A 13,891-nucleotide genomic window follows, 5' to 3' on the forward strand; every position below is an offset into this window, starting at 1 on the left:
GTAGTACATTGCGCAGCCCACGTAGTACATTGCGCAGCCCACGCAGTACATTGCGCAACCCACGCAGTATATTGCGCAGCCCACGTAGTATATTGCGCAGCCCATGTAGTATATTGCGCAGCCCACGTAGTATATTGCTCAGCCCACGTAGTATATTGCGCAGCCCACGTTGTATATTGCGCAGCCCACGTATATAGCAATGTGGGCATGATATCCCTGTTAAAAAACAACACAAAAAAAGGATAAAAATAAAAAAGTTATATACTCACCTTCCGTTGGCGCCTGGATCTAGGAAGCGGTTACCGACGCTTGGGATCCACCGAAGCTCCGCCGAGCTGCTCGCGCCGGCCGCCATCTTCCGTTCCCAGGATGCATTGCGAAATTACCCAGAAGACTTATGCGGCATCAATAGTAAAAAAATGTAATGTTAAAAATAATAAAAAAACAAAAAACCTGCTATACTCACCCTCCGTTGTCCGCCGAGCCGCTCGCGCTGGCCACCATCTAACGTTCCCCGTGATGCATTGACCGCTAAGTCTTCTGGGTAATTTCGCAATGCAGCGCCGGGAACAGAAGATGGCGGCCGGTGCGAGCGGCTCGGCGGACTACGGAGTGTGAGTATAGCAGGTTTTTTGTTTTTTTATTATTTTTAACATTACATTTTTTTACTATTGATGCCGCATAGGCAGCGTCAATAGTAAAAAATTGGGGATACACAGGGTTAATAGTGGTGGTTACGGAGTGCGTTACCCGCGGCATAACGCGGTCCGTTACCGCCGGCATTAACCCTGTGTGAGCGGCGACCGGAGGGGAGTATGCGGGCGCCAGGCACTGACTGCGGGGAGTAAGGAGCGGCCATTTTCTTCCGGACTGTGCGCGTCGCTGATTGGTCGTGGCAATGGTCGTGGGCGTTTTGCCACGACCAATCAGCGACTTGGATTCCATGACAGACAGAGGCCGCGACCAATGAATATCCGTGACAGACAGAAGGACAGACGGAAGTGACCCTTAGACAATTATATATATAGATATTTATACTAGCTGTTTCCAGCCAGCTAACGCTCGGCATGCTCATTGCTATCTAATTAATGCTGCTAGTGATTAAACTAAAGTAAATAATGACCACATTCAATAGCGCTTACGCAGGTGGTAAATTAACTTAAAATGAAGTTAATAATAATTAAAAATCAGAATAATACTAATACATTTTATTCACAGTGTAAAATCAAAAGCAAACTGGATTTGTGTGGTAATGTGTGGGGACGCAGCCTAATGTGGTAATGTGTGAGGACGGAGCCTCGTGTGGTAATGTGGAGGGGCGGAACCTCGTATGGTAATGTGTGAGGACGGAGCCTCGTGTGGTAATGTGTGGGTACGGAGCCTCGTGTGGTAATGTGTGGGGACAGAGGCTTGTGTGATAATGTGGAGGGGCGGAGCCTCGTGTGGTAATGTGTGGGGACAGAGCCTCGTGGTAATGTGGAGGGGCGGAGCCTCGTATGGTAATGTGTGGGGACGGAGCCTCATGTGGTAATGTGTGGGGACGGAGCCTCATGTGGTAATGTGTGGGGACGGAGCCTCATGTGGTAATGTGTGGGGACGGAGCCTCGTGTGGTAATGTGTGGGGACAGAGCCTCGTGTGGTAATGTGGAGGGGCGGAACCTCGTATGTTAATGTGTGGGTACGGAGCCTCATGTGGTACTGTGGAGGGGCGGAGCCCCGTATGGTAATGTGTGGGGATTCAGCCTCGTGTGGTAATGTGTGAGGACGAAGCCTCGTGTGGTAATGTGTGGGGACGGAGCCTCGTGTGGTAATGTGTGTGGACGGAGCCTCGTGTGGTAATGTGGGGGGCGGGATTATGTGTGGTAATGTGGTGGGGGCGGGATTGTGTGGTAATGTGGTAATGTGGTGGGGGCGGGATTATGTGTGATGATTGGGTGGGGGGCAGAGCTACTGTGCAGGGGGCGGGATTAGCGAGTAATCACGATGCTAGCGCTATATATATATATATATATATATATATATATATATATATATATATATATATATATATACACACACCAAAAGTTTGGACACACCTACTCATTTAAGGATTTTTCTGTATTGTCGTGACTATGAAAATTGTACACTCACACTGAAGGCATCAAAACTATGAATTAACACATGTGGAACTATATACTTAACAAAAAAGTGTGAAACAACTGAAATGATGTCTTATATTCTAGGTTCTTCAAAGTAGCCACCTTTTGCTTTTCATAGTCATGAAGATACAGAAAAATCTTTAAATGAGGTTTCTCCAAACCAAACTTTTGGTCTGTAAAATATATATATCTATCTATCTTACACACACACACACAAATGATGAAAAGCCTACTGGTAAAGTGCAAGGTCATATGGTGCAAAGAAAATGCTGAGCAACACTGGAGACTAACCCAATCATGTACTGCAGATCACAGGAGTCAGATATTTTGGAAGTAAAGCTCATATAGCATTTGACGGAGTCATCCGTCTGCAGACAGATTCAGGAAGAGGTGGGCATAAGGTTGCTTAACCAGGCCATACTGGACATAGTTCAAACAATAGATGTTAGTGATCATATTTACCCACAAACAGAACTTGCAGCTTTGGACCCCTTGAAGCATGTTTAGGCTGTTTTCTTCCTCACAAGGGGTGCATAGAGGCTCCCTTGCCTGATTCTCCCTGATTTTTCTCATGACTGTTGGAGTCATCGCTTTTGGGGGGAATGCATAGGCAATCCTGAATTACCAGGGAATCTGAAGAGCATCCACTGCAAATGGTTTTTCCTTTGGGTTTAACAAACAGAATTTCCTCACTTCCCTGTTGTGTTAACTGGCAAACCGATCTATCTCTGGCCACCCCCATGCCTGAACTATCTGATAGAAGATCTGGTAATTTAAAGACTTTCTCCCTGTCTGTCTTTTGCAGCTCAGGAAGTCTGCCTTTCTATTCTCTACTCCCCTTATGTGAAGTGCTGTAAGAGACAACAGGTGCTGTTCTGCTAGCTGGAGTAGATTGTCTGCTGCCATGATTAAGTTATGGGACCTTGTTCCCCCTTGGTGGTTGGTATAAGCCACTGTTGCTCGATTGTCCAACATGACCTGGGCATGGCGACCCAAGAGAAAGGGAAGAAAGTATCTTAAAGCCCTTTTCACAGTCAACAGCTCTTTCAGGTTCAATTCCTGGCCTCTTTCTGTTGCTTGAGTCTGTTATATTTATGTCCTGTACAGGTCTTGCTCACTTGACCCCTGATGACGAATTTTCCCTGTCCAGCCACCAAGAAAGGGAATCGCTGACTGCTGAAGAAAGATGTACCTTTACTTCTAAATTTCCTCTTAATGACTTTTGTGCAGACAGAGTTTTCCACTGCAGCTGCCTCAGGTGGAATTGGGCCTATCTTAGGGTACTGTCACACAGTGCCATTTTGATCGCTACGACGGCACGATCCGTGACGTCGCAGCGATCGTATGATTATCGCTCCAGCGTCGTAGACTGCGGTCACACGTTGCAATCACGGCCCTGGAGCGATGCCGAAGTCCCCGGGTAACCAGGGTAAACATCGGGTAACTAAGCGCAGGGCCGCGCTTAGTAACCCGATGTTTACCCTGGTTACCAGCGTAAAAGTAAAAAAAACAAACAGTACATACTCACATTCCGGTGTCTGTCCTCCGGCGTCTCAGCTTCTCTGCACTGTGTAAGCGCAGCGGCCGGAAAGCAGAGCGGTGACGTCAGACGTCACCGCTGTGCTCGCTTTCTGGCTGGCCGGCGCTCACAGTGCAGAGAAGCTGAGACGCCGGAGGACAGACACCGGAATGTGAGTATGTACTGTTTGTTTTTTTTACTTTTACGCTGGTAACCAGGGTAAACATCGGGTTACTAAGCGCGGCCCTGCGCTTAGTTACCCGATGTTTACCCTGGTTACAAGCGAACACATCGCTGGATCGCTGTCACACACAACGATCCAGCGATGTCAGCGGGTGATCAAGCGACGAAAGAAAGTTCCAAACGATCTGCTACGACGTACGATTCTCAGCAGGGTCCCTGATCGCTGCTGCGTGTCAGACACTGCGATATCGTAACGATATCGCTAGAACGTCACGAATCGTACCGTCGTAGCGATCAAAATGGCACTGTGTGACGGTACCCTTACTGTTGGGATGCAGGATGTCAGGGATCCTAGCAAGGACATAGCTCTTACGTCATCCTTAGCTGATCTATTGCTGACAGCGCCAGGTTCATTATTTTGGTTATTTTGTCTTCTGGTAAGACACAGTTTCGGTGCTTGGAGTTCAAAACTAGGCCAAGGAAGGACTGTATCCTTTCTGGTTTTAGTCTCAACTTGAGGGTATTCACTACCCAGCCAAGCTCCTCCATGGCCACCGTTACCTCTCTCAGCTGCTCTGCACAGTGATGTTCCAATTTTCCGACTATAAGGAAGTTGTCCAGGTAAGGGACGATAACTGTGTTCCGAGTTCGAAGGTAGGCCATCGCCTCTGATATTACCTTGGTGAAAATTATCAGAGCTACTGACAGTCCAAACGGAATAGCTGTAGTCTGGTGATTCCTGACCTGTCCATGTAGATACAGAGCCACCATTAAAAACTTTTGATGGTCCGGATGGATTGGGATGTGATAATATGCATCCTTCAAATTGATGACTGACATGAAACAATTGTGGTACATCTGCTTTATAACTGTTTACCGACTCCATCTTCAAGGAGCAATTTTCAATTCACTGGTTGATTTTCCTTAGATTGATAATAGTTTTGAAGGAACTATTCGTTTTTTTTTATTCAAAAAGAGGGGGGGATAAAATCCCCTTCCTTTTTTTCTTCCTCCGGGATCTCACACAGAACATGTTTTTGTAAGAGTGCCATGAGCTCTGCTTCCAGGGCAAGTTGTTCTTTTGGTTACATCCTGAGAAGTGTTATTATGAAGGTCTGGCGAGGCAGATGGACAAAGTCTATTTTCAGACCCTCCTTCACAATACTCAAGACCCAAAGACTGGGGGAGATGTTCACCCAGGCAGGGAGAAAGAGTGAGAGCCTTCCCTCTATCGCTGACCTAACATGATTGGGAGGGCTTTTTGGAAGATGTAGAGAGTCCGCCGAACATAAACTCGGACTCCTTTCTGCCCTGAAACACCCACTTTTTTCTTTCCCAAGAGGACGTCTGTATTAAACTTTCTTCTCCAAAAGGAAAGTTTCCTAGCCTCAGTAGGGAATCCAGGAAGTCCCTTCTGTTTGTCACCCGCTTTCTCCAAAATGTCCTCCAATTTGTCCAAAGAGAAATTGTCCGTCACCTGGGATGGAGCAAAGTCTATTTTTCGACTGGAGATCCCCAGGACACCCCTTAAGCCATAAGGCCTGTCTAGCCGTATTAGATCTAGTAGCTAGTCTCACTGAGCCTGCAAAAGTGTCCAGAAGAAAAGCTGCTGCTCTGTGCAACAGAGAGGCATATTGGCCAATATTTTATCACTTGGGGTCTTGTCTTTAAAGGGAAGGTGCCATCAAAAAAAATTTTTTTCCAGCAATTGAAAAATTGTAAAGAATTAATGTTTACATTTTCTTAAAAAATATTTTCATTTGTTTATAATTTAGTAAAATATGAAAAATAATTTTAAAAGGTTTGGCATTTCCACTTTTAAACACTAGGGGGAGCAGCTACTGAAATTTGACAAAAACCTAGTGTACAACTAGCTCACATTACAGCACTGCAGTAATTATGGGCGGAGTCTGCTGACGTGTGTGATGTCTCCTCTCCTCTCCTTCCATGTGTTTGCTAAGGGATAAGAGAGGATGAGATTCAGGAACCCAGTGAGCAGCCATTTTGTTGGTGACTGCAGAGTAAGGCTGCCGTCACACTAGCAGTATTTGGTCAGTATTTTACCTCAGTATTTGTAAGCCAAAACCAGGAGTGGAAAAATAAGAGGAAAAGTATAACAGAAACATATGCACCACTTCTGCATTTATCACCCACTCCTGGTTTTGGCTTACAAATACTGAGGTAAAATACTGACCAAATACTGCTAGTGTGATGGCAGCCTTATATTGACAAGTAGACAGTCACCGAGGATAGCAGGCAGCAAGGATTCTGGGAGATATGTGGTGGAGGGAGCAGGGTGACAGCAGCACAGAGTATTTCAGGAGAGCAGTGTGCTGGTCTATGGGGGGCACCCTGTTCAGTGCGCGGAGCAGCCAGGGATTTACATAGAACGCTGTCTTTTATACACATGGATGGACCGTCTGCTCCACAGAAATCCAGGAAACATTTCTGCGGATTGATGGCCTGTTCTGATCCAGACTCTGCATGCAAAGACCCCATTCCCCTCCTCAGCTTCTGTCTTCTCCATCCTGTCCTGGCGATGTGTGAAAGTTAGACGACAGGCGCAGTCCGGGGTGACGCTGGGGGAAATGTAGCCATAGAGTAATGATAAAAATGAGACCCCTCTCTTCAGCTGCCTCACCAGCCCTGACTGCACCTAACTGAAGGTCATGCTGCCCCCTCAATTACCCCAGACCCGCGTGCAGGTGCTCAACCAGAACCACCATAGAATGGGTCCCCTTTCTGAATAGAATACTGCCATACAGATAACACATAATACCGCCATATAGATCACACATAAAACCACCATATAATTCTCACATAATACTGCCACATAGATAGATCACACATAATCCCACAATATAGTTCTCATATAATCCCGTCATATAGTTCTTATATTATTGCACCATACTGATCAAACATAATACAACCATACATATCACATATAATACTGTCATATAGATCACACATAATGCCATCATACAGGTCACACATAATAATTAGCGGCATCAAGTGTGGTCTATATGGCAGTGCTATGTTAAAAATATACATTATATGGTGGCATCATGTGTGATCTATATGGCAGTTTTATGTAATAAATATATCCAGCAATATTATGTTTGATCTATATGGCAGCATTATGTAAAAAATATATATGGCAACATTACGTACGGTCCATATTACAGTATTATGTAATAGATATATCTGGCGGCACTATGTATGACCTATATGGCAGTACTATGTAATAAATATATGTGGAGGTATAATGTGTGGTCTTTATGAGTATTATGTTATAAAATATATATGGCGGCATTATGTATGACCTATATGGCAGTATTATGTAATAAATATATATGGTGGTATATTTATTATGCAAAGGCAGGAAAGTTGTGAGCTATGCCCTTCTGTGACCCCCACAATTATTATATTTATTTTATTTTATTTATTTTTTTTTGGGGGGGGGGCAACTAGACCATATGCTTTGTCGCCCTATGATTTGTATGTACTCCCTTGGTGACGATCCTCACAGCTTGTCCTGAAAGACACGAGGCTTGCGGTGTCAGTGAGATTGAGGTGGGTTTCAGGGAGCACGAGATGGGTGTCGGGGAGTATGGGGTGGGTATCAGGGGGCATGGGGTGAGTGTCAGTGAGTATGGGGTGGGTATCAGGGGGCATGGGGTGAGTGTCAGGGAGTATGGGGTGGGTGTCAGGGGGGCATGGGGTGAGTGTCGGGGAGTATGGGGTGGGTGTCAGGGGGCATGGGGTGAGTGTCGGGGAGTATGGGGTGGGTATCAGGGGGCATGGGGTGAGTGTCAGTGAGTATGGGGTGGGTATCAGGGGGCATGGGGTGAGTGTCAGGGGGGCATGGGGTGAGTGTCGGGGAGTATGGGGTGGGTGTCAGGGGGCATGGGGTGAGTGTCAGGGAGTATGGGGTGGGTGTCAGGGGGGCATGGGGTGAGTGTCAGGGAGTATGGGGTGGGTGTCAGGGGGCATGGGGTGAGTGTCAGGGAGCTTAGTGTGGGTGTCAGGGCCCAGCCACAGTCTTTCCTCTTCTGCTCCCTGGATCACTAGTCTCAGACTGCTGCCACCTGCCCTCTGCTCTGGAATGTATAGTAGGAAGATCAGGCAGGAGACCTGAGGAGCTGCAGGACTACGACACTTAGGAGCTCAGTCCTGTCATACTGGGACTTGTAGTGACACAGCAGCTAGAGCTTGCTGAGTGTCATCACCCCCTGGGGTCTGCTTCCTTGTGCCAACCATAGCCCAAGTGTTAGAACAATATTATTGTGCCAACCATAGCCCACCTCTTTACACTGTGCAGACCTTTCACCTGATCCATAGGTGAAGCCCCCAGACTGCTGCCTGCCTGCACACTGATCTTCCTGCACCATGCACAGCAGGCAGCGAAGGGTTAACCATTACTGGCCAGCCTGGGTGCCGCCCCTTGTAACCACCCAGGGATCCCCTGCTGCAGAGATTTGCTCTATTTTTAGAAACACGGACTCCAGGCTGCACCTACAGTCACTGTGTGAGTGTGATGAGGTGCAACACATCCAGGCTCCAGCCACAAATCAGTGCTGCACAGAGAAGCAGCAGACATAACGCTCCATGTACAGGGAGACACGCTGCTGCGGGGGGATTTCTGGCCCCTGGACTGAGGGAGGAAGCTTTCAGCAAGACAGCGCAGGTCGGCAGTGATGGCAGCCTGTACTGTAATACTAATTACAGGCTGCGATCACTGCTAGCACTGCAGATACTTACCCTGGACCCTCGCTCCCAGCAGCTTCTCCCCAACATCTTCGGTCATCGCAGCCCACAGCAAACAAAATGGCCGCGATCTCCTCTCACAGCTGTGACGTAGCAGCTCAGTGGGCGTGGCCAAGTCACAGCTGTGAGGCAGGAGATGGGGTCGGAGTCCGACTGCAGGCTCCTATGTCCATGGCTGCCGTAAGTGAGGAGTGCAAGTGTCGTGCCCAGACACTTACACCCACACTAATGAAAATGGCGGCCTCCAGTGGCCAAAGTAAAAGGGAATAAATAAAAAAGTATGAAAGTAGTACATTTAGTTTTGTATTGAAAATAATTGATTATATAATCAATAATTATTAATACAAAAATTAAAATCACGGCACCCTCCCTTTAAGATGCTCCTCAATTTGTCGCAGCCGTTTTTGACATTTTAGATATTTTCACAAATAAACGCATATCATATTGAACAAATGTTACCACTAATATGTCAAGAGAATAAAATACTCTCAGAATCCCTGGGATCCATTGAAGTGTTCCAGAGTTTTTCTGGCCCAGATTGGTACTCTTTTAAATGAAAACACTTTGACCCTTTATAAACCCAGTACTACTTCCAGCCTATGGGCTTTTACAGTTGTAGTATGTTTAGAGAATAACCTTATTTTGCCTGTAAGTACATTAACACCTTCCTGACATGTCACTTGCTTGTATGTCACTCATCAAGTGCTGCAGGTTTATGGAGCGGACTCGGATGCTGAGCCCTCCTCATGTGCCAGGTTCAATCACTGCTGTTTTACTGACACGTCGCTGTCAATCTCTTAAGTGACTTTTAAATGTTCGCTTTTACTATGCATTGCAACAATACTTCTGTTTTGCAAAACATAATGAAAATCGCAAACTAATCAAAGATTCTAGAGTAACTAAAAAAAAACATGAAAGGGAATTGTAAAAAAACCCAAAACTTTTTAAAACATTTAAAAATTACTAGAAACATTGCCTGACCTTTCCCAATATAGAAATAAGATTAGATTGTTTTTTTATTATTTTGTATTGGCAAGTGTACAAAAATATGATATGATAATATAATAAAGAATAAGGGTATGTGCGCACAATGTCTTTTTCAGGCAGATTCTTCCTGGACCCCACCTACAAAATTGTATTAACACTAAAGACACCTTTGTGCACATGTTCCGTCTTTTGTCACTTCTGACTTTGAAAGCCGAACCGCGTTTAAAAGACGTAGCATGTTCATGCTCTTGGCGACTTCCCGTTGGAAACCAATCTGTATGCAGAGCTTAAATTCCATACAAAAGCTGCCGGCGGCAAAGCCGCTGCAAAAACGAGGAGAATAAACAACACAGGCATTTTCCTTGGAAAACTTGGCGATTTATGTCGTGTGTTCACATTCCCTAAATCGAATCTCCAGAATTGGCATTTTTGGGAGTATATAAAAAAAAAAACTATACAGGTTTGGTATTGCCATAATGCCTACTGACATGAATGCAACAATATAATAAATTTAAAAAAAAATGGCAGAATTGTGCTTTTTTCCCCCACTATTTCACCGCACTTAATTTTTTCTCTTTTTTTATTACATTGTTAGAAAATTAATTATATCATTCTAAACTACAACTCATTCTGCAAAATGATGAAGCCTTCATATGTCTATAAACAAAAAAAAATAAAGTTATGACTTTTGGAAGAAGTGTATATATAAAAAAAAAAAAAAAAAAGGCACAAAAATAAAAATGGTCTACATTGGGAAGGGGCTAGGCAGCAGATCCTGAACAAGCTTTAGCACTTTTCTATGTTTTCTTGTTTCAGTACATTCAACAGCAGAGGACTTTACAATGGGTGCGGAGGCCAAAAGAGGAGTTGAGTGGATCACATTCTCTACCCTGAGACCAAGACTGGACATCTGGCATTACGATTTGCTTACAATGTACAATCTTTGGATGGATAAATTCAAGGATTACCCTTTATGTAATGTTTTTATACTGACAGTGACACATAAGATTACAAATTTGGCTGCTGTTTTTTTAGCAGTGGTTTTCTGTTAAATTTCAGATTTTTTTGTCTTTTCTCCATTCATATACTTCTTATAGTATTCTGCTGGGTTGACTTTGGAAGCAGAGATTAGTTGATCTACACTCTGTTTCAAACAGAAGATTCGTACATTTGGCCAAAATTCTTAGGGTATGTTTCCACGGTCAGGAAACGCTGCTTTTTTGACGCTGCGCAGAGCTGCAGCGTCAAACAAGCAGCGTCCAGATGTTCCAGCATAGTGGAGGGGATTTTATGAAATCCCGTCTCCACTATGCGTGGAAACCCGCACGCGGCGGCCCTGCGACTACGGACATGCTGCGCGTCTTTTCAGATCGCAGCATGTCCGTACACCTTGCGGGGACGCAGCGTCCCCGCAAGGCATATCACAGGGCCCTATGGGAGCGAGCGATCATCCCGGATGTGAAGAGTTAGCACATCCGGCATGATCGCGTCCCAGAAAGGGGGCGGGGCTTCGCCGCTGCGGCGATACCGCCGGCCATCCTGACAGTGGAAACATACCCTTACTATCTTCATGTGAGGGTATGTGCACACGTTGCGGATTCGGATTTGGAAAATCCGCAGTGCAAAACCACTTCTGTTTTCACTGCGGATTTCATCGCGGTTTCTTCTGCGGATTCCTCTGCGGGTTTTCAACTGCACTTTCCTATTGGTGCATGTTGAAAACCGCTGCGGAATCCGCAGAAAGAATTGACATGCTGCGGAAAATAATCCGCTGCGTTTCCACGCAGATTTTTCCGCAGCATGTGCACACCGGTTTACATGGTACTGTAACCTTTGGGAAAACTGCTGCGGATCCGCAGCAAAGTCCGCAGCGTGTGCACATACCCTAAAAGTAAGCAAACCCCACAATGGTCACTGACATAACTTGAGACTGACACAAGTAAGTTACAGTTTACATTTACTGAATATCAACTAAGGGGAAGCAGACATTGCTATTGAATTGTGGTTCAAAAGAAAAATAAAAAATGCAATAATATAAATTGCCTGGACAAAAATGTTTACTTTAACCCCTTTCCCACCTGAAACGTTTCCATATGTCCCTGTGACCTGGGCCTTATTGACCTGGGACTTATGGATACATCTTGGCAATCACCACCGGGTGTCAGTTGATTCTGACACTTGACACTTTAACCCCCAAATGCTGCAATCGAATTTGATCGCAGCATTTTGGAAGCAGGCAGAGGGAAGACTGCCCCTATGCCCTTGGATTGGAGACCGGGGGACATCATTGCTTGGTCCTGATCGTTGTGACCCGATTTTGTCATGACGACATCCATGTCACCAGAGCTAGCAAAGTTGCTAGATCATGCTCCGAGCATGATCATCAACTTACTCTGTCAGTGCAGACCTCACAGTTTGCATAGCATAGGGATGCTGCTGCATCCCCATGCTATACAAGGGATCAGCCTACAAAAAATGATTGTGCCATAGTGGGTCAAAGTAAAAAAGTTTTTTAAAAATGTTAAAAAATATATTATAATATATATACTGTGTATGCGTGTGTTGTGTGTGCTTTTGTCTGATGAATCCAAATTTGAGATCTTTGGTTCCAACCACCGTGTCTTTGTGCGACGCAGAAAAGGTGAACGGATGGACTCTACATGCCTGGTTCCCACCGTGAAGCATGCAGGAGGTGGTGTGATGGTGTGGGGGTGCCTTGCTGGTGACACTGTTGGGGATTTATTCAAAATTAAAGGCATACTGAACCAGCATGGCTACCACAGCATCTTGCAGCAGCATGCTATTCCATCCGGTTTGCATATAGTTGGACCATCATTTATTTTTCAACAGGACAATGACCCCAAACACACCTCCAGGCTGTGTAAGGGCTATTTGACCAAGGAGAGTGATGGGGTACTACGCCAGATGACCTGGCCTCCACAGTCACCTGAACCCAATCGAGATGGTTTGGGGTGAGCTGGACCGCAGAGTGAAGACAAAAGGGCCAACAAGTGCTAAGCATCTCTGGGAACTCCTTCAAGATTGTTGGAAGACCATTCCCGTTGACTACTTCTTGAAGCTTATCAAGAGAATGCCAAGAGTGTGCAAAGCAGTCATCAAAGCAAAAGGTGGCTACTTTGAAGATCCTAGAATATAAGACATAATTTCAGTTGTTTCACACTTTTTTAAGTATATAATTCCACATGTGTTAATTCATAGTCTTGATGCCTTCAGTGTGAATGTACAATTTTCATAGTCATAATACAGAAAAATCTTTAAATGAGAAGGTGTGTCCAAACTTTTGGTCTGTATATATATATATATATATATATATATATATAATATATATATATGTGTGTGTATATATGTATATATATACACTCACTGGCCACTTTATTAGGTACACCTGTCCAACTTCTTGTTAACACTTAATTTCTAATCAGCCAATCACATGGCGGCAACTCAGTGCATTTAGGCATGTAGACATGGTCAAGACAATCTCCTGCAGTTCAAACCGAGCATCAGTATGGGGAAGAAAGGTGATTTGAGTGCCTTTGAACGTGGCATGGTTGTTGGTGCCAGAAGGGCTGGTCTGAGTATTTCAGAAACTGCTGATCTACTGGGATTTTCACGCACAACCATCTCTAGGGTTTACAGAGAATGGTCCGAAAAAGAAAAAAAATCCAGTGAGCGGCAGTTCTGTGGGCGGAAATGCCTTGTTGATGCCAGAGGTCAGAGGAGAATGGGCAGACTGGTTCGAGCTGATAGAAAGGCAACAGTGACTCAAATCGCCACCCGTTACAACCAAGGTAGGCCTAAGAGCATCTCTGAACGCACAGTGCGTCGAACTTTGAGGCAGATGGGCTACAGCAGCAGAAGACCACACCGGGTACCACTCCTTTCAGCTAAGAACAGGAAACTGAGGCTACAATTTGTACAAGCTCATCGAAATTGGACAGTAGAAGATTGGAAAAACGTTGCTTGGTCTGATGAGTCTCGATTTCTGCTGCGACATTCGGATGGTAGGGTCAGAATTTGGCGTAAACAACATGAAAGCATGGATCCATCCTGCCTTGTATGGAGCATCTTTGGGATGTGCAGCCGACAAATCTGCGGCAACTGTGTGATGCCATCATGTCAATATGGACCAAAATCTCTGAGGAATGCTTCCAGCACCTTGTTGAATCTATGCCACGAAGAATTGAGGCAGTTCTGAAGGCAAAAGGGGGTCCAACCCGTTACTAGCATGGTGTACCTAATAAAGTGGCCGGTGAGTGTATATATATATATATATATA

At 45.2% G+C, this 13,891-nt stretch overlaps 1 protein-coding gene across 7 annotated transcripts in view; it reads left to right on the top strand.

Moving 5' to 3' along the window:
- Nucleotides 1–10,622, top strand: part of C1H19orf44 (chromosome 1 C19orf44 homolog) — a 497,340-nt gene extending 486,718 nt beyond the window's left edge. For all 7 annotated transcript variants that reach the window (XM_077252966.1, XM_077252950.1, XM_077252997.1 and 4 more), the window contains one exon: nucleotides 10,411–10,622. In XM_077252966.1, coding sequence (XP_077109081.1) covers nucleotides 10,411–10,488 — 78 coding nt within the window. In that variant the 3' untranslated portion in view covers nucleotides 10,489–10,622. The remainder of the gene's footprint in view (nucleotides 1–10,410) is intronic.
- Nucleotides 10,623–13,891: the final 3,269 nt, after the last annotated feature.

The sequence above is a fragment of the Ranitomeya variabilis genome, chromosome 1 (genome assembly GCF_051348905.1).
Source record: "Ranitomeya variabilis isolate aRanVar5 chromosome 1, aRanVar5.hap1, whole genome shotgun sequence".
NCBI classification, from domain to species: Eukaryota; Metazoa; Chordata; class Amphibia; order Anura; family Dendrobatidae; genus Ranitomeya; species Ranitomeya variabilis.